This window comes from Psammomys obesus, unplaced genomic scaffold (assembly GCF_907164565.1).
Source record: "Psammomys obesus unplaced genomic scaffold, mPsaObe1.curated_primary_1811, whole genome shotgun sequence".
Taxonomy (NCBI): Eukaryota; Metazoa; Chordata; class Mammalia; order Rodentia; family Muridae; genus Psammomys; species Psammomys obesus.
In genome coordinates, this window is record NW_026585626.1 from 7,099,574 (window position 1) to 7,121,227 (window position 21,654).

General features: G+C 47.2%; 1 protein-coding gene across 1 annotated transcript in view; it reads left to right on the plus strand.

Moving 5' to 3' along the window:
• Positions 1-8,244, plus strand: part of LOC129682658 (trem-like transcript 4 protein) — a 9,192-nt gene extending 948 nt beyond the window's left edge. Inside the window, exons 3-7 of the mRNA XM_055615111.1 lie at positions 563-613; positions 2,079-2,123; positions 2,331-2,388; positions 5,570-5,702; positions 7,247-8,244. Coding sequence (XP_055471086.1) covers positions 563-613; positions 2,079-2,123; positions 2,331-2,388; positions 5,570-5,702; positions 7,247-7,354 — 395 coding nt within the window. The 3' untranslated portion in view covers positions 7,355-8,244. The remainder of the gene's footprint in view (positions 1-562; positions 614-2,078; positions 2,124-2,330; positions 2,389-5,569; positions 5,703-7,246) is intronic.
• Positions 8,245-21,654: the final 13,410 nt, after the last annotated feature.

The following is a 21,654-nucleotide window of genomic DNA, read 5'->3' on the forward strand; positions in this document are numbered from 1 at the left end:
TTTTATTTTATTTTATTTTATTTTATTTTATTTTATTTTATTTTATTTTATTTTTAGATTGGCATAGTGCAACTTTAATCCCAACATTTGGGAGGCAGAGACAGGTAGCTCTCTGGGTTTGAGGGCAATCTAGTCTATATAGTGAGTTCCAGGCCAGCCAGAGCTACATAGTGAGACCCTGTCTCAAAAATGTTGGGATGTTTTTATTTTGAACTATGTTCACTTGTGGGCACATGCCATGTTTTCCAGAGCCCACAGAGGCTAGGGAGTAGGATCCTGATGGGGCTAGAGTCACTAGAGGCTGTGAGCCACTCAGCGTGGGTGCCAGGAACAAACAGATTCTCTGCAAAAGCAATCTGTGTTCCGAATGGCTGAGCCATCTTTCCAGCCCTCCGGCTCTCTTTCTTACACAGGTGTACTTGTGCAGACCTGAGGTGCAGACCAGTGCTGGCTCAAGGGACCCCAATGACCTCCTCTGCGCTCCCTATATCCTGTCACTGCTTGTGGGTCAAACTTGATTCTCTTTTGGACTGCACAGTCATCTTCTCTTTTTCTCCTACAGCCTTGTCCACTCTTCCTCCACTGACCAGCATCTGGCTCCAAACAAAGATGGGTAGGTTTTGAGGAGCAAAGAGGAATGACAGGCAACTTGGGGAACCAGTGGGCTTTCCCCTTGGGTGGAAAACCCTAGGGACTGAGCAATGAGGAAGCTCCCTTCAGGGCTTCAGATCTAGAGAGATGAATTGTTATCTGGTATATCACAACATACTTCCCACTGGGAGGCCAAATTTGCTTTCTGCTATGCATAATGATCCCCTGACAATCTGAGCAGGCGTAAAAAAAAACCAAACCAAATCACAACGTACAGATGTCCAAGGAAATCCACAACATCACTAACTACCAGGGAAATGTGAATGAAAACCGCAGTGAAAGACTAGCTCACTCTAGGAAGAATCTAGGAAGATTATCTCTCTTTCCCCAAAAGGCAAAAGATAACAGGGCTGGAAAGACTTGGGGCAAGGGAAGCCTTCCATGTGGCTGGTGGGAGTGTAGATTAGCACAGTCATTGTGAAAATGACCTGGAAGTCCTGTATGTCCTGCCAGCCTATGGTCCCAGCTCTTGGGAGGTGGAGGCAGGTGGATCACTGGTTCACCGTCTTGAGTTGTGTAGTAAGTATGAGGTCAGCCTGGGCTACATAGAACCCTGACTTTAAAAAAAAATGCTAGCCAACATGGTGACACACTTCTCTAATCCCAGCACTCAGGAGGCAGAAGCAGGTGAATGTCTATGATGTTGAGGTCAGCCTGGTCTATACAGGGAGTTCTAGGCAAGTCAGAGCTACATAGTGAGGCTCTGCCTCAAAAACTACCAAACAACTACCAAACAACGATAACAGCATGCTGATTTGATAGACGTTGGATAGACTGGTGGTTACCAGAGACTGTGCAACACATACATGCTTGGTGCCTATGGAAGTCAGGGAAGGATGTTGGGTCCCCTGGAACCAGAGTTATGGTTGGTTGTGAGTTACCATGTGGATGCTAGAATTCAAACCCTGACCCTCGGTAAGAGCAGCTAGTGCTCTTAACCAAAGAGCCATCACTCCAGCTTCTAATCATTTTTAAAAGGCTAGAAGAAAGGGTTTTTAATGTTCGTACCATGAAGAAATGATAAATTTTGAGTACACAGCTAACTTTGGTTTGACTGTCATGCCATATATACAAGCATTGAAACAGTAAATGGCATAGTATAAATGTAAACTGTAAAAGCCCCTTTAAATTTGTTATTATTATTATTATTATTATTATTATTATTATTATTATTATTGAGTGAATGGGCCATGGTGTACATATGGAGGTCAGAGGATAACTTGTGGAAGTTGACTCTCTCCTTCCACTGTGGGTTCTAAGATTTAAACTCAGGTCATCAGGCTATCTCAACATCCTACAAATATGTAAAAGTTTTAAGTTAAAGATTTTAGGCCCAGTTGTCTCTGAGTCTCCCACATCTTTCACAGTTTAGGACCCAAGCTCCATTCTCCCTTTCATGCATAGTTGCCTTCGCTTTTTTTCTCCAGCATCAACTCCTCCACAGATGACTACTTGGTTCCCAACAAGCACAGGTAGGTCCGCCAAAAGGAAACAGGGATAACCAGTCATCTTGGGGAGGGTGAGGTTAGGGGAGGCCTGCCTTTATGATTGAGGACCTAACATATGTAGAAATCATAACTGTAAAAATTTTAGGTCCAGGAAGCCCTGGCTGGAGGGAATGTGAGGTGTCTTGGTCTTTGTCTTAGTTCTCTGAGAAAGTACCATCTTTGTGTTCTTAGTTCTGACAGCTCTTCCAGAGGAGACCAGCGGCTCGTCCATCAATGGCTCTGAGCACAGGTGAGTCAGGTGCCTTCAGAGGAAAGGTCCTGGGAAAGGATGTCCAGGGAGTGCATGTGGTCCAGGGACCAGGGACCCCAGGATCAATCTCAGGATGGCTGGGGACCCGGCTCTGCAGAGGAGTTCTCAGGTTCTGAAATGGAGGGGGAGAAAGAAGACTGGGGTCTGGGGAACAGGTCCCAAACATTGGAGGAGCTGTAGAAAAAATCAGAGACCAGGATGAACCAGAATCTCTGTAAGAAAAGATAGAAAGAAAGAAATAATTGAAGAAAGAATAAATACAGATTTCACAGAATTGGAAAAGGAAGAGTCTCAGATTACAAAGACTCACACAGGGCTAGGAAGCTGGCTAGATTAGAGTGTTTGCCGTGCAAGCATGAGTACCTGAGTCTGGGTTCCTAGCAGCCACATAACAAGCTGGGTACGGTAGCATGTACCTGTAATCTCGGTGCTGGAAGGCAGGGACAGGCAGATCTCACAGGCTCAACGGCCAGCCAGTCTCATCAGTCGTGAGCTCTACCTTAAGGAAGAGACCTTGTCTCAAAAGGTAGACAAAGATGCTGGACATAACAGAGTTCTCTCTCTCTCTCTCTCTCTCTCTCTCTCTCTCTCTCACCTCTAGCACCACACCACACCACACCCCCATATAAAGTCATTGTCAAGAGAGGAAACAGGGACCATGCCCACAGACATAGACAAGCAGACATCTGTAGACCTAGTTCATGACTTGAGAAGGTCAAGATGAGAACATTCTAGAAACGTACAGATTATCTACAAAGGATAAGAATGGGATTCCATATCAAATGTAATGAGATAGCTGAAGCCATCAGACGCCCCACGCACCCTCGTGAGTAAGAAAAGACAGTGAGATCGCAAAAAATTAAAAGGATTTTTTTTTTGAAAAAATGAAGACCAGAAAAACCTATACATGTTTCTTTGAAAAGTTTAGCACACTAGATATACTGCTGTCCTGACCAAGATAAAATATGTAGCACTGGGGAGGTAAGGGCAGGTGTATCTCTGTGAGAGCAAGACCAGCCTGGTCTACAGAGCAGCTTCTAAGGCCAGAGCTGTACAAACAACAAGCTCAACAAACCAGCAACAAAAGGAAACAGAACAAAACCCAACCTATCTCCTCAAATCCAAGAAGCAAACAAGCAACAACAAAACCCCAGAAATCAAGCAACCACGAAGTCCCATCAAAGAGCTGGGCAAGGTTCTCAGATCCAAGATCAGCAAAGGCCATGCCCGGGTTTAATTCCCAGCACCCGCAATAGGCTAACCCCTGCCTGTAACTGCAGTTCCTGGCGTCTGACATCCCCTCCACCCTCTGGGCATGCATATGGCACACATACATATGTGCAGGCAGAGCACTCACACAAAACATAAGGTTAAAAAAAATTGTTACCTCCGAGAACAGTGCAGTACGGGTGGAGGAAGTGAGTCTTGCCCGGCCTGTACTCCCTGGAATTGGGAGGGGGTGGTGAGGGTGGTGTCAGGAATGCAAAGTCATCCTGGTCTAGCTACATAAGAGTTTGAGGCTAAAACACTGGATGATGCGTAGGGAGTCTTGTGGAAAAGTGGGAGGAAAGAGGAAAGGACCCGGAAGTGACAGGAGCTCCACAAGAAGACCAGCAGAGCCAGCTAACCAGGACCCAGAGGGGTTTGCTGAGACTGCAGCATCAACCAAGGACCATGCATGGACTGGCCCTAGGCCTCTACACAGATGTAGCAGATGGGCAGCTTAGGCCTCAAGTGGGTCCTTTAGTGAGGGAAGTGGGGACTGCATGGGATACAGGCTCACTTGCCAGCTTTTAGATCACTTCCTCCTGGCAGGACTGCCTTGCCAGGCCACAGGGGAAGAAAACTTGCTCAGGTCCTCTGCAACTTGATGAGCTGGGGTAGATGGGAAAGGGAGCTACCCTTGTCTGAGGAATAGGGGAGTGGGGAGGGTGGAAGGATGGGACTATAACCAGGATGTAAAGTGAATAAAAGACAATTCAGGCTAGTCTGAACTACATAAAACTCTATCTTAAAAACAAAACAAAACAAACAAACAAACAAACAAAAACAGGGGTGACCCTAATGAGTGGACCCTAATGAGGACCAGGCTGGAAGCATGCAAGCAGCAGCAGAATGTAACATGAAGTGACATCCACAGACAGTAGGGACAAGGTCCCATTATTTGGAAAACTAGTTACATAATTTAAGAATGAACCCCAACTAAGCTTGAGTTTTTTGTTTAAAGCAGATGATGTCAGGTGTGGTGGTGCACAGCTTTAATCCAGCGCTTGGGAGGCAGAGGCAGGGGGATCTCTGTGATCCCGAGGCCAGCCTGGTCTGCATCGTGAGTTCTAGGACAGCCAGGGCTGCATAGTGAGACTCTGTCTCAAAAGAGCAAAATAAATAAAAAAACAGATGAATGTCTGGGTGAGGAGGAGAGGATTTTTTTTTTCCAGAAAACTTTAGAAACACACATCACGGGGGAAAGTTAAACAAATCGCATTTTACTCAACAAACGTTAAGGAAAATGTTCACAAGCAGAGAACAGACTGGGGAAAGTTAATTGAAAAGAGCTGAAGACAAACACAGCAGTGCAATTTATAGTCCTCAAAGAAAAAGATGGCAATCCCAGTGAAAAAAATGGCAGACAACGAGAAAGATAATCAGTGGGAGAGAAAATCTGAAAGGCAAACACACATATTCACACATGCCAATCAGTCACCGGGAGCCGCCAGCTCACATCTGCTCAGTGAGCAAAGCAGCCACACACTGGGAAGAAGTGGACAAGGTGACAACTCGGGTTCCCTGAAGGGTCTCTCTGTGACTTCCTCACTGGCCTGCTGAGCTCTGGTTCTGGGACCGCCTCCTCCCAACAGATCTGCTTCTGGACCAGCTTGACAGCTTCTTATCTGGCCCAGCGAGGAGGTTCCTTCCTGAAGCTCAGTTCAGATCCCAGGCCAGAGTTTTTTCCCTTTCAACTGTGTTTCTTATAACTCAGTTTTCTCTCTGGCCCTGAGACCCCATGGCTGTCTCTCCCACTTATATCCATTTTCCCTTCAGGGCTCAGGGTGGGTCCTCAGGCAGGTGAACTCCAGCTACAAGGAGCTGCCTGGGGGTTGCACAGGAGCAGGTGACAGATGTCCTAACCCAGGCTCCTCTATCTGCTCCATGCCTCCAGAAACCAAAGTTCTCCTTCCTCTCCTTGCTGGACCTCCACAAGCCTTCTGCTCTCCATGCAGTGTGGACTCCTCCTGCTCAAGGGCCTGCTGCTGTCAGTTTTCTGTGTGGTCATTTGCCAAAGGCGCTGCCAGGTGAGTAGCCTGACTGGGGTGAGGGTGCTCTGCAGGGTCTGGCAAACGATCCATGATAACCACAGTTTCAGATTCAAGTGAGTCTGTTTATGAGATATGCAGAAAGCCAAAGTGAAAGAACAGATACCAAATGGCAGAGAGATAGCAAGCCATCATGAAACAGGGCATTTAAAACATCCAGCAAAACCCAAGGAAGCCCCATTGAGGCACCAGCTGGAGTTTCTAATAACAGAGTCCCCGGTAGAGCTCTGTCCTCTGGGATGAGGCTTCAACAAACAAACAGAACAGATACAGATACCATCAAATACGGTCCTCATAATACCCCACAAAAATCACCTAGGAATGTTGAGGCAGCCAGCTGGTTCTTAATTGAGCTTTCCCTTGGAGGATGAGCTTCCCATGGCTGAACTTCCGGTTTCCCTGCTTCTGCACTTTCATTATCACCAGGTAAACAATAGGAACTTCTTCTGGAGACATTAATGTGGTTGTTAGAATAGGTATGCTGGCCCCCCCCCCATAGGCTCACATGTTTGAATGCTTGATCCATAGAGAGTGATACTATTAGGAGGTGTGGCCTTGTTGGAGGAAATGTGTCACTCTTGGGGCGGGCTTTGAGGTGTTATAGGCTCAGCCTATGCCCAGTGTGGCACACAGTCTCCTTCTGCCTTCGAATCAAGATGTAGAACTCAGCTGGTGGGGATGGTGGGGGTGGTACAGGCCTGTAATCCCAGCACTCAGGAGGCAGAGGCAGATGGATCTTTGTGAATTCGAGGCCATCCTGGTCTACAAAGCAAGTTCAAGATAGTCAAGGCTACACAGAGAAACTCTGTCTCAGAAGACCAAAACTAACCAACCAACCAAAAAAGATGTAGAATTCTCAGCTCCTTCTTTAGCACCAAGTCTGCCTGTAGGACACTATATTTCCTGGCCAAGACAATAATGGACTAAACCTCTGAAACTGTAAACTAGCTCCGATTAAATGCTTTCATATATATATGAATTGCTGTAGTCATGGTGTCTCTTCACAGCAATAAAACCTTAAATAAGACAATTGCCTTTGGGCTAGTTAGCGTTTTCACTCGGCCTGTTTTGCTGTTCCCTTCCCTCCCTGTCTTAAGGTTAGGAGGACCAGGCCACCAATCCCCAGAGACTTGGAGGACACTTTGAAACAAACTTGCTTTGATCTGAATAGGGCATAATAGAGCTTTACTTTCAGAGACAGCTCTGCAGTGAGCTCAAACTGTTCATGTGTATATACCAAGGGAAGGTTCATGACAGGACAGTAGGGCTGAGACGGATGGGTAAGATCTTAGTGGTCTTGAATAGAAGTGCCATTTCTTGGACTCTCTGCCTGTTCCTCAGAAAGCATCCTCTGAGGAAAAGAGAAGCCTGGGGCCCTTGTTGAGCTCTCTTCAGGTCAGAGAAAAACAGAAGGTGCCGGGAAGAAGGGCTAAAGAGGAAGATGTCAGCTAGCAGTCCTGGGGCGGGAGAAGGCGACGCAGAAAGCCTTCACTCTGAATTTCCCCTTCTCCCTCCTTCCTCAGGGACAGGAGTATAGGGCAGAGGCAGTGAAGATGGAGGTTTCAGAATATGCCAGCTTCAGTGTTGTCCGGAAGTCCTCAGGGTATGGGAAGAACGACTATACCCAGTGACTACAGCCGCCCCAACCACTGCATGCTGCAACTCTACTGAAGCCATGGGGCAGGCCGACGGGAGACAACCGCCAGGCCATCCCTCAAATCAGCAGTGCTGTCACCCCTAAGAGCCACTCCCTCCCATAACCCAGACCTCCTTAAAGGTGACCTCCCACGGGAAGTTAATCTGCAAGTCAGATTCTCTCAGCACCCCGATACCCAGCTCCAGTACCTCCCCCCAAAGCACCACCTGTGTGCCCCCTGTCCCAGGATGGTCTCATTCTCTGTCCTGTCTCCGCTGGCATCACGCGCCTTTCCCTAGTGCAGTGCTCACAGTCACGCACGCACGTCGCCACTCAAGCTGTAAGTTCAGACTCTTGGATTGCATCAGAGCAGAGCAAGGTGATGCCATGGCCCCTGGCCTTCCTTTACTCTAGATTTAGAATTCTTAAAACGAGGGGGAAATGACTTCAATGAAAAGATGGGGAACCAAGAAAGGCTGTGATCTAAAGACAACAAACAGAGGAAGTCAAGGAAAAAAAAAAGGGTCTTTAATGGGACAGAAAAATTTCCCAAGCAGAGCACTGCTCACCCAGCCACACCTCAGAGCTGACCGTCAGGGGCCAGTATTGTGTTGGTCTATCGAGTGAGGCAATTTCATCTTCACACAGGAAGTCTGGTTGTTCAAACAGGATTGTTGACTGGCGGGAGCGGGGGGAGAGAGGGGCAGGATCCTTTAGGAAACAAAAAGCATGTGACATTCATAAAACAAGAAGAGGCCAGAGTGAGGTTCGGTACACGTCACGTCCAGTTCAGTCTCCTGAACGTCCACCATCACCAGCACGCTGACTGTCAGCCTCCCAACCTCAGAAAGGCCACTACAAAGAAAACACATCCTATTTTCCTTTTTTTTTTAATGTGGGGGAGAATAAAATACAGAAGTTTCTTCACAGATATTTCAGTTTATTTCACACGGCTGTCATCTACCTGTGCACGCGACACTTGTGGTCCATTTACCCCTTTTCACTCTCACTTTTCATTTCCACTTGATTTCTTCAAACCGAGGCCACCACTCCGACGCATTTGCTACGTAATCCTGGATTTGACTGCAATCTTACAAAGAGGAGGCATCCCCCCCTTTGTGATTATATTTATTTTTGGTTGTGTGTGTGTATTTTGTGTGTGTGTGTGGGGGGGAGAGTGAACATGGGTTCTGCGCCTGTAGAGATGAGAAGAGGCATCAGATCCCCCAGAGGTGGAGTCACAGGCAGTTGTGAGATGCTGGAACTCTGTGAGGTCAGTGACTTTTCTTGGCCATCTGTCCAGGCCCTGTGCCTGTATCTTGTACTTCTGTAAAATGACGTGATGCACTTTTCCCCGGGGAATTCTCTCACTCATTGCTGGGTACAGATGCCCAGGCCACTGTTCCAGTGCTAACACATACTGCATTGCACGCATGCTGTCCACCAGGAGAGGCAATTGGAAGCCAGGTGCATGTGCTCTTCTGTCCTCTCATCTTCCCATTGCAAATAGTTCTGTGGTGAACATCTCCATCATACTGTTTTTTGAATTACAAGCGACTTCCTTTAGAATTTATACCCGAAAGTGTTTGTAGGGCTTCAGGATCTAAGCTGCTGATGCTTCCAGCTCTGTTTCCTGAACATGACTAGAAAGCCAGAGATTGGACTTCCTGTGCATCTACAGGAAGTACACAGAACCATCTATGGATTGGTCATCCAAGAAGAAAATGGGCAGACGTTGGAAGCATGAAGGTTGTGTGCCCACAGATCACCAAAGAAACCAGAACTATTAAGCATGCAGGATTGCCTTTCTAAAGGCAATACAATCTGTTTCCACCCAGAAGGCTGGGAATTGATGGTGATTAACAGTCTGGTGATCTGCATTATTTGTCGGGCCAGGCCGAATCAAGCTTCCACAACCAGGACCGGAGGTGGCTAACAGCCCAAATGACCGCTACTCTATCTGTATGACCAAGACCAGGCCAGGTACTTCCTTAAGCCCATAAGCTAATATGGATAGCCTGTCTCTAGAACCCATCTTCTTGGAAGAACTAACACATACTTTGAGTTGAGTTTCAATGTAATTGTGCCTCCTCATGCGCTGGGGATTCTATTCCACCGGGAAATTTCTTGCCAAGTTAGACAAGTTTGGTACAGCGCAGCTAAGTCGGCTTGACCTGAGTTTTCATTCCTGCCCCCTGGAGGGTCATTTTGCTGCCAGCCATGACACCTGCAGTAAGAGGCAAACCAACTGATATGGTTTTGCTCAATGGTCACGTTAAGCTGCTTTTGAAATATTTGTGTTTATATGTGTCTGTGTTGTGCTGTTCTCAGCTTTGGTCAGGGGGACTTCTTTTTGCTGTAGACAGTAGTTAACGTGGAGATTTAGAACTTGTCAAAGGGCCGAGAATAAGAGAGTAAGTGACTGTTGAGCCCTAAATGGGATATCTATATTAATCCTTTGTCCCAAGGCTCAGAGAACATCCCAGTAACAGGCCTGGGACGGGGACAAGTGCTGCGAAATGCTGTCACATGTTATGGCATGGCAATTGCACACATGAACTCATGGCCGCTACTAGTCAACATTCTAGCATGGATGGATCGTGGAGGGACCCGCGAGGCCCCAGCCCTTACTGAGACACTGTTGTCAGTTGGGGGAGAGAGAGGCATTTTCCCTTAGGGCTTGGCTGTGGGTAGGTTGCTCATATTCCATTCAGCTAGCCGATGGCTCCAACCACAGGGGTGGTACGAACGGGACTCAACAGATCACGATGAAAAATAAAGAGAAGAGGACATGAAACTGGCAGAGGAGCGTGTGAGGAGGGCTTGGGGATGTTGAAAGGAGGGAGTGAACATGATTAAATACGTATATGCAGATATGAAATTATTAGAGAGTAAGTTAGAAGAGAAAAAATAGGATGTGAGAGCAAATGCAACTAAGTGGGGTATGAGGCACCAGATGTACTCGTCTCTCTACTTCTGTGCATCCGTGAAAAGTTTCACCTACAAGTAGCGCATAAGTCTAAGCACATACATACTGGTGTCAGCACAAACGATTTTGAATTGCATGTGATTGAATACAAACCACTGATTATTTAAAACAGTTGCTGAAAATGTTGGGGAGTCCCACCTGGGTTACCACATATTACCTGGGAAATCTGGATCCCTTCTTAGGGTTCATGGTTTCAGTAATGAAAGATTTTTAAGGGAGCCAGAGAGATGGCTCTGTGGTTAAAAGCACTTCCAGAGGACCCGAGTTCAGTTCCAGGCATCCAGGTTGGATGGACCATAGGGAGCTCCAGTACCAGGGGATATGATACTCTCTTCTGGATTCTGCAGGCACTAGAACATAACACACGAACACCCTCACCCCCCCCCCCACACGAGTGTTGTTTACTTTTTGTCAATTCAATGTAAACTTGAGTCACCTGGGATAGAAAACTCAGCCTGCATCCAAATGGCTTATGGGCAGATCTGTGGAATTTTTTAAATTGATGGCTAAGGTGGAAAGGCCCAGGCCACTATGAACAGTGCCACCCCTGGGAAGGTGGCCCTGGGTTGCATCAGAAAACAGACTGAGCAGGCCACGGGGAGCAAGCCAGCAGGCAGCATTCCTTCATCATTTCTGCCTTGGTGCCTCCCTCCAGGTTCCTGCCTGGGCTTCCTTCATAAAGGCCTGTAAACTGGTAAGCTAAATAAGCCCTTTCCTCACCAAGCTGTGTTTGGGCATGGGGTGTATCACAATAACAAAGAGCAAACTAGGGCAGTTCTCTTCCAGCACTTTAGGCCAAGAACCAAGGATGTTTGTGGAAATGCTGCTTTAGGGTCTCTGCCTTTAATCTGCCCAGCCAATGTCTATCTTCTGTTCTCATCAAAGCTGCAAAAGACTGGGCGAAATTCACACCTATAACACAGAAACACAAAGAATATGAGCAGTGGGATAAAAATGGATTGGACGAAAACTCACAGTTGTGAATGTAGATGCCGAGACAGCATGCGAAGTGTTCATTACTTATGTGGTATGGATGCCCATGAGGTGTGCAGGCCTGGGTGTGGAGGGGAGAGGCTGATGCCAGGTGTGTTCCTCAGTCGCTCTCCGCTTTATTTTATTTTATTTTTTAAAGATTTGTGTGTGTGTGTGCGTGCGTGCGTGTGTGTGTTCGTGTGGTGTGTTCTGGTACTCACAGGGGATCCCCTGGAACCATAGTCAGAGGCATCCATGAGCTGCCTGGCATGGGAGCTGGGGTTCCAACGCTGGTCCTCTGGAAGAGCAGCAAGTGCTCTTTAACTGCAGAGCCATCTCTGCAGCCTGCCGCCCTGTTTCTGGAGACAAAGTCTCACTTTTAACCAGCAGCTCCTTTGCTCAGCTAGACTGGCTGGCCGGCAGCTCCTGGGTTCCACCTATTTCTGCGCACCCTGTACTGGAAGTGTAGGTGTGTGCCTCTGTGCCTGACTCTGGGATCTGGGATCTGAACTCAGATCCTCATGCTTGTGTGCAAGCACTCTCCGCTCTGGCTGCCCCTTCCCAGCCCTGCTTACCGCCTTTGCATATTTTATCATGGTATCTCAGTCTCAGAGTTGTTTTAACACTTTTCACCACCATTTTAAAACTTGCATAAACACCTTTTTGTTTGCTTGTTTGTTTATTTTGCTTTGCTTTGCTTTGAGATAGGGTTTCTCTGTGTAGCCTTGGCTGTCCTGTACTCACTTTCACAGACCAGGTTGGCCTCGAGCTCACAGAGCTCCTCCTGCTTCTGCCTCCCTGAGTGCTGGGACTACAGGTGTGTGCCACCATGCCCGGCTTCTATCAACATCTTAATACCTAAAAGTTATCGTTCTTTCTGTTTTTGAACATATTATCACATCATCAATGTCTTATCAGTGTTCCTATCGAAAATTCTAGCTTTGGTGTAATTTTCCCTCGACTGATCTATTTTATCTCTTTGAGACATCTTAATAACTTTTCTTTGAAAATGATATTATAATGCCTTAATGCCTTAACTCATTCTGTTTGGATCTCAGAACACATCCAATCTGATGTTTTATATGTGGCTTTAATGTTGAGAAGTTCTCGGTGTTGTTTTGAAAGAGTTCTGTATGTTACTCATATCTTCTTCCAATGGGGACTTCCCAGAGGACACATTAATGTTCCTGTTTCCTGCTTCCTTGTCTCTTAAGTTTTCTTTTAAAAAAATAATTTCTTTTATGTCTGTGAGTGAATGTATGTCTGAGCGTCTTGTGGATGCAGTCAGTACCTGTGGGGTCAGAAGGGGCTGCCAGATCCTCAGGGACTGGAGTTACAGATGGCTGTAAGTGGCCATATGGATTCAGGAAATTGAACCCAGGTCCTCTGGAAGAGCAGCCTCTGCTCTTAGCTGCCAAGCCAGCTCTTCTGCTCTGCATCTTCATTTTCTATCACTCGTCCCCACTTTATCCCTCCCTAGTGTCTGCAGATAACCTTCCCTGACCAGTTTTCCTGCTTGCTCAGTATTTTGACAACTTTCGCTTTCAAATAGAATCTCTAATTTGTTCTTTTTCGTTTTGGCTTATTCACAGCCTGTGAAATGTCTCGGCAGATAAAGGCACTTTCTTGCTAAGCTAAGCTTGACAATCTGAGTTTGATTCCTAGGATGACAACTCCACCACCACCACCACCACCACCACCACCACCACCACCACCACCACACACACACACACACAGAGAGAGAGAGAGAGAGAGACAGAGACAGAGACAGAGAGAGAGAGCTGACAGCTGGTCCCATTGCTAAAGACAACATTCGTACAGCTCACTGAATGCCTCGCTGGTGCCTGCATGGAGCCTTCACCCCTACATTCTTGTCTCTTTGGTGCAGGAATGTACTCTGTCCAGCCTGCAAGATGTGGTGCAGGACTTGGAGTGGCCAACCCGTGTCTGGTTTACCTTGAAGTCCATACCACGCCAGGGAGCCCAGGACCAAAACTGCCTGAACGGTCAGAAGCCAGGGTCTAGATAGCCCAGAGACCTAGGGTAGACCCAAATACAACTGGTCAAAAAAGAAATCAATGAAATGATTCCTAATGATATTCTGCTATACTCATAGACCGGTGCCTTGTCTAGTCATTATCAGAGAGGATTCCTCTGGCAGTGGATGGGAGAAGGTGCAGAGACTCACAGTCAGACATCACCTAGAGTCTAAATGGGAGCTCTCCATTGGGTCCCTCCCCTCAGAGCTCAGGGAACTCCTTGGAAGAGGGGGTGGAAGGATTCTAGGATTCAGAGAAGATGGAGGATATCAGAACACTGGCCACTGAATCAACTAAGCAGGCGCACACGGGCTCACAGAGACTGAAGCTGCAAGCACCAAGCCTGCATGGCTCTGAGCCAGGCCCTCTGCGTGTGTGTTATGGCTGTTTGCTTGTTGTTTTTGTGGGACTCCTACCTGAGAGCAGATGTGTCTCGGACTCTTTCACCTGCTCCTGGGACACTTTTCCTCCTGTTCCATTGCCTTGTCCGGCTCTGGTGTGAGAGCTCTTGCTTTGCCTTAGTCTATGTTGTTTTGCCATGTCTGGTTGTTCTCACTTGAAGGCCTGCTCTTCTCTGAAGAGAAGGGGGAGAGGTGGATCCAGGGAATAGGGGAGGTAGTAGTGGAAGGAGCTGGGAGGAGTGGAGGCAGTGGAAACTGTGGTCAGGATGTACCGTGTGAGAGGAGAATCTATTTTCAATAAAAATAGATAAATAAAAATTAAAATATATGTTAAAAACTAGAGAGAGAAAAAGACCTCATTCAGCAATTGATGGGAGCAGATGTAGAATCTCAGAGCCAAACATAAGGTGGCGTTTGGGAGTCCTGCAGAGAAGAGGGAGGAAGGATTGGAGGAACCGGAGGTTTGGAAACAGCACAAGAACACGGCCACAGACTAGGACTAGGACTCAACTGACTAGGACTCAAGTCTGAGATCAGGCAGCCTGTAGGAGTCTATGCTAGGTCCTCTGCACACGTGTGTAGCTTGGTGTTCTTGTGAGGTTCCCAACAGCAGGAGCAGGAGCAGTCTCTGGTTGTTTTGCCTGCTTGTGGAACCCTTTCTTCCTCCTGGATTGCCTCACCAGCCTTAATAATGATCTATGTGCCTGGTCTTAACTGTAGCTTGTTATGCCATGTTTGGTTGATATTTTTGGGGTCTGATCTTTTCTGAAGGAAGGCGGAGGGAGGGTGGAATCGGGGGGAGGAGAGCTGGCGGGGAAAGACTGGGAGAGAGGAGAGAAAGGAAACTGCGGTTGAAATTTTTGAAAGACAGAAAATTAATTCTAGAGGATTTAATGCCCTCTTCTGGCCTTCCTGGGTACTGCACATATGTTGTGCCCAGACATTCATTCACCCATTATACATACATCTCAAACACCACTAATCAAGTGACACACATTCTCTGTTGTTTCTTGTCTCTCTGGAAAGCTTTTTTCCCTGATATTTTTGAAACAGGGTCTCTACATAGCCCTGATTGTCCTGCTTCTGTTACAGAGATCTGCCTGCCTCTACCTCCCCAGTGCTAGAACTAAAGGCATATGCCACCATGCCTAGCTGGATAAACTTACTACCTTCATTTTAACATCAAACTTTATGGCTTCCCATCTCCTGTAGTGGGATGATTGTTCTATTTATTTCTCTGTAAGATTTTTTTAAGTTGTTCTTTTTATAGCATTTGGCAACCGTTCTCGTCTTATTTTTCCTCCTCTTTTTTGACGACTCACTGCTTTAGAATGCCCAAGGTTGAATAGAGGTGAGGATCTTGCCAGAGAAGCCCGAAGGCACAGATGTATTTGGCACATCATAGAGTCACCCACATCAGAGACTCACAAAAGCCGAGAGGATATCTTTTTAGAAAAATAATCATCTTGTTTTTATATACTTTAAGCTAAACAAAACTGTAAGAAGAATGGAAAATATAAATGTCAAGTAAGAAGACTTTTAAAAATAAAACAAAAAAAATATACGTGTGTTTAGGTAGAGGGGAAGCACTAGAAGACAGACAAGAGCCTTAGGGGGGGAAAGGCCAGCGGTGTAAAACTCAAACCTGGAATTCCAAAAGGAAGTGGAGGCAGGATAAATAATGAAGTTACACACTGGTTTCGAAATCAGCTTAGGCTGCATGAGAGAGCTGCCTAAAAAGCAACGCAAACTTAGGATTTTCTGTGTTTTTAAAAAAACATGAGGAAAAGGAAAAAAGAGAAAAAAAAAAGCATTGAGGAGAAGGTGTAGAATCTCACACAGAGAAAGAGAGAGATAGAAAGAGATAGAGAATGAGACAGAGAGATGGACAGAGAGAGAGAGAGAGAGAGAGACATACACAGAGAGAGAGAGAGAGCACCGGGGAGCAAAAACCAACTCTCTCCCAGTAACTGTCTTAGGGTTTCTATTGCTGTGACAGATAAAGTACAGTGATTAAAAACAACCCGGAGAGAAAAGGATCTATCTCCTTTCAGGTAACGGTCTGTCACCAAGAGCAGGAACTTGGAGGAAGGCACTGATGCAGAGGCCATGGAGCAGTGTTGCTTACTGGTTTGCTCCCCAAGGCTTGCTCACCCTGCTTTCTCACAGCACCCAGGACCACCGGCCCAGAGGGCGGGCACTGTTCACGGTGAGCTGGCTTCTCCCATATCAATCATCTATGAAGAAAATGCACCACAGGCCCAACCTGGGGTGGGGCATTGCCACAATTGAGATTCCCTCTTTCTAAATGACTCTGACTTGGGTCAAGGTGACATAAAACTTAACAGCACGGCAGGCCCCACCTCCTAAAAGTTCTGTCACTTCTCAGAAAAGACAGACAGGTGAGAAGGCTTTTAGAAGACATTTGTCCAAACTGTCATGGCTTCTGTTAGGCATCCCTTTGAAGATGCATCTTCCGGCTTGGCAGTGTTGCTCTGCCTCTTCAGCGGGGATCCACATTAGTGACGTTGGCAAGGCAGGCTTGGGTGGGTCCTGTGGCGGGGCAGAGCTACTTCGGTGGGTCCACACGGGCAGGGTGCAGTTGATACAGAAGAGGAGATGGATGCTTCTCAGATTCTGGGGATCCTTCATTGATGGACCCTCTCCAGTGGGTGCAGGGTGGGAGTGGTGGCAGCAAGTGTGAGACCAAGAATGTGTTTGATGCCAGACATGGTGGTTCACACCTTTAATTCCAACACTTGGGAGACAGAAGCAGGAGGATCTCTGTGAGTTCCACGCCAGCCGGGCCGCTCAGAGAGGCATAGTGAGAACCTGTTGTTTGTTTAAAAAGTAGGTTTCGTCTTACAATGGTGCCATGAAGTGCTGGCCTAGTAAGAGGGCTGAACTTCCCTGTAACAATACAAGAAGTATGTGGCCCATGTACTGGGCTCAGGGTCCTCAAAGGCTGTGTACCACATGCAGGTTCGGTGTCTGCAGAAGCTAGGAGAGGGCACCAGAAGTTACAATCGTGAGGTACCTTGCTGGTGCTGGGAATTGAACCCAGGTCCTCGGAAAGAGCAGCCGGTGCTCTTCCCCACTGAGGCTTCTCTCCAGCAGCCCTATGTTTTCTTATCTTGGCAAGGTCATCTAAGATCTTTGTGGTTTTCTCTGTTTCGTGCTCCGGAGTTGTTTCCCCAGTGTGTGTGTGTGTGTGTGTGTGTGTGTGTCTGTGGATGTGTGTGGGTGTGTGCTCATGTGAATGCAGGTGCATGAGTGTGGGATTATGTGTGAGAGGCCAGAAGTCAATGCTGGGTAAGCTTCCCAATGGCTCTCCACCTTGGTTTTAAGGCAGAGTCTACTGCTGGACCTAGAACTCACTGATGTAGTTAGACTGGCTCTCCAGGGGGATCCACCTGACTCCACTCTCACCCCTGCTATGATGACAAGTGTGTGACACTACACTCTGCTTTTATGTCTGTACTAGGGATGCAAACTCAGGTCCTAGTGCTTGGGTGGTAAGCCTGATACAGTCTAAGCCATTACCCCCAGCCTGACATCCTCAAGGCTTTAGACAGTCCCTACTCGTTCTTCGCTTTGGTCCTTCTTTGCCTGAGAGAAGCCTGTTTAGAACTTCCAGGAAGCCATCTTGTCAGAAATCCCTGAAGAGGTCAGGATTGTACGTTTTATTTCTTTAGGCAGGGTCTCCCGTATCCCAAGCTAGCCTCAGACTCCCAGTGTGGCTGATGATAATCTTGAGAGGAGTATGCCTCTCCTCCTGAGTGCCAGGATTACATTTGCATACCCCCACTCCCTGTTTGTGGAGTGCTGGGGATTGAACCCAAGGCTTCACAAATGCCAGGCAAGCACTGTACAACTGAGCTATCTCTCTAGCTGCCAGCAAAACATATTTTTCAGTGGGTTAATTTCATGTGAATTATATCTCACAAAGCTGTTAAAAGTCTGTGAATTTAGGTTAAGCAGAGGTTTCTTGGATATAACAAAAATTAGAGCCATTACAATTATATATGTAGGATTGGACCCAAGAGAAACCAACACAAGCCGGGTGCGGTGGCCCACACCTGTAATCCCCGCAGAGGCAGAGGCAGGCGGATAGCTGTGAGTTCAAGGCCAGCCTGGTCTACAAAGTGAGTCCAGGACAACCACGGCTACACAGAGAACATTGTGTTGAAAAACAAATAAACTGGGTTGGAGAGATGGCTCAGAGGTTGAGAACACTGGCTGTTCTTCCTGAAGGTTCTGAGTTCAAGTCCCAGCAACGTGGTGGCTCACAACCATCTGTAGTGAGATCTGGTGCCCTCTTCTGGCATGCAGGTTCACGTGCAGGCCGAACATTGTATAAATAATAAATAAATTCTTAAAAAAAAAAAAAAAAGAAAAAGAAAAACAAATAAACAAAAAAGAAACCAACACAAAATGGTCCATCCTATATCATTTTCACTTCCTAAAGGGAACACTATAAAAAAGATCTCACCACATCAGGATTAGCCAGGGGCTGAGGGGCTAGCAAGGGCTATGGTGAAGTTTGGGGGAGTGGTAGAATTCAATTCCCATAGTAGATGCAAAGCTCTCTGGATTGTGCATTGAAGAGGGTGAAGTTCACTTAATTTTTAAGTGGGGAAAAATAAGCATAGAGAAAAAAATGGGAGCTTGAGGAATAGCTCAGCAGTTAAGGACAAGTACTGCCCTTGCAGAGGACCAGAGTTCGGTTCCCAGTGCCCAAGATGGATGGCTCCTAACACCAGGATCTCCATCGCCATGACCTCACTTGTCATCCTGTCTCGTTCTGTGCTGGACTCACTAGGGAGCTTGGTAGATGGCATGACTCTAGCTCACTGCGTCCTCACAGGGGTGAGTGTGAAGCCCCCCCCCCCAGCCTCTGCTTTAGCGGGGGAGGGGGACGAAGATGCTGGTGTGTTAGGGAGGAGGGAGGCCCTGAACTCAGGGGTGTGAGCACGGGAAAAGAGTGTTGGAAAAGAGCGAGTGAGCAAGACAACACATCTTCAGTGAGCGGAAAGACTTGAAGAGACTGTTAGCCAGCGCCACACCGGTTTCTGAAGCTCCTCCATTTTGGTTGAACTGTGGCTTGCTTTGTCGATTTGTGCCCTCCCACACTTGGAGCTGGCTCAGACATAGCAGGTAGCCAGCAGGTACTGCGGGCACTCAGCCACCATGCGTGTGGCTTGGAACTTCCCACTTCCTCTGAGCTTTCCCGTCTCTGGCCATGCTGCTGTCTGCCTGTATGTCAAGGACATATGGTGTGCAAAAACACAACTTTCACCTCAGTGGGTACAAAACTGAATTTACTTGGGAGCCAAGAGTGGCCACCATCTCAGAGCCCATACTAGCTTACCCCAAATTTCAAATTTTCAAGTGTCAGTGTTTCCATTGCAGTTTTGAAAAAAAGATTTATTTATTTTTACTTGCATTGGTGTTCTGCCGGCATGTCTGTGTGAGGGTGCCAGATCCTCTGAAACTGGAGTTACAGACAGTTGTGAGCTGCCATGTGGGTGCTGGGAATTGAACTCGGGTCCTCTGGAAGAGCAGCCAGTGCTCTTAACTGCTGAGCCATCCCTCCAGCCCCTCCATACAGTTTTGAAAGAGATTGATTGATTGATTGATTGATTGATTGATTGATTGATTGGTTGGTTGATTGGTTGGTTGGTTCTGTGTACGGATGTTTTGCCTTCATGCATGTATGTGCACCGTATGCGTACCTACTGCCTTCAGAAGCCAGAAAGAGGGAACCAGATTTCCTGGAACCGGAGTTCAGGAGGGTTGTAGGTTGTCCCATGGGTGCTGGGAACCAAATCCAGGTCCTCTGCAAGAACGGAGAGTGCTCTTGACCGCTGAGCCACCCGGCTGGCGCCTCCGTGCAGTTCTACAGTAATGTAACAAGCAGAGCTGTTTGTCAAGATGCTTCAGGTAGGTGGGTCACCGCCACGTGTGGAAATCTCAGCTCCAGGCCCCAGATGCTATCTGATGGGATTCCCAGCCTTTTCAATGGTGGGGAGCAGGATCTGTTCAAGCACTGGTCACAGAGATATTAGGTCACATACCGAGGAGAGCAGGAGGCGGCTATCAGGAAGAGCTAAAGGGAGCCCAAGATAACTTGGCTGCGTACTGTCTTCATTAAACTCTCCACAGCCATTAAAGCAGTTTTCTTCTTTTAAAAATTGAAGTTAGGGGCTTAGAGACAGGGCTCAGTAAAGGACCTGGGTTTGATTCCCAGCACCCACAGGACAGCTCACAGCCATCTGTAACTCCACTTCCAGGGGATCTAAAGCTCTCTTTTGACCTCCACAAGCACACATGTAGTATGCATACATACATCCTGGCAAAAAATCATACACATCAAACAAAAATATTTTAAAAAATTAAAAAAAAAATACAACAGAACCCAGAGCAAATACTTACTTATTTTTTTAGGCAGGGTCTCACTATGTAAGCCTGGCTGGCACTTGGGTCTCACTGTGTAAACCAGGCTGACCTCGAACTCATAGAGATCTGCTTGCCTCTGCTGATTAAATGTGTACGCCGTCACAGCCGGCAAAAACCTTTGTTGCTTATAGCATAAGATCATCCATGTCAACATAAAGAGTACAAGCCTGGGTTAAAGGAAATCCTGTCTCAAAACAATGAGAATAAAAAATAACGACATCATCATCATAAAATATGATTTATTTAACCTTATAATTGTACCGACATTATCTTAATAAGAAGTAATTCTTTCTCTTTGTTCATTGAATTGAATTTTGCAAAGCTAGCCTTCCCTCAGGATATTGACCTTATCAACATGTGTGCGTGTGTGTGTGTGTGTGTGTGTGTGTGTGTGTGTGTGTGTGTGGACATTTAGTGATTTTTGTGAGGATACTTCTCTGGACTCAGTTCTTCCTTCCACCATGTGGCTCCGAGGATGGAACTCAGGTCCTCAGGCTCATCAGCAAGCTCCTCTACCTGCAGAGCCATCTTGCCATCACCGGTTTGGGAGTGTGGTTTAAGGAGATGGTCCATCTTGGTGAGGAAGTGATGGTGGTAGGAGCTTGAAGCATCATCGGATCAACAGTCAGAATGCAGAAAGTCCCTAGTGTGTCAGTTGATACTCTAGTCAGTCAGTCAGCTTTGTAGAAGGCTCAGGAGCAAGTGCAGATCTTTCCAGGAACGTCTGCTCACAGCATTAAATAAACTTCTCACCCCAAAAGATAACGTGTCACAGTGTCCCCTTTCAGTGTCCTGTCAGAACCCTTTCTGCGACTAATGTGTTTCCTTCCGTTACCCAGTGTCCATGCATAGCAAGGAGGCTGTAAGAACTAATGAATGAATGAATGAGTTTAAAATGTGAGAAGTCTGAAGTAAGCAAAGCTAAAACTCCTGCGGTCTGGGATTTGGACGTTCAAGTTCAGGTTAAGACTGTGGCTGTGCAGTGGCCTGAAAGCCTAGAAGAGACACATATAATGGAGGGCTCCCCTGAGCCCACGCAAGAGCTGTTGGACATCAGCAGAGTCTTTTGATTCTTTGGGGACTGAGGGGAGGGTGGAGCCTTGGGCCAAATGCTGGGTCATTTCAACTGGAACTGGGTGGCTGTGGAAGAGAGATATGGCTGCGGGAAGGAAGTCAGAGGGACAGGGCTGTGTCTCTGGTGAAGCCCGCGGCACGAGGGGAGGGAGGGGCTCTGAGGGCGAGGTAATTTGAGAGGAGGTGGGGGAGGGGGAGCTTTGTGTACTTCAAGGAGTGGAAGGCTAGAACAAGCGGCTGGGTGAGTTAGACAGCAGGAGGAGCCACAAACAGCGGTTGAGCTAGGGACAGGGAAAGGGAGCATGAGTGTATGAGTGTGTGTGTGTGTGTGTGTGTGTGTGTGTGTGTGTGTGTGTGTGTG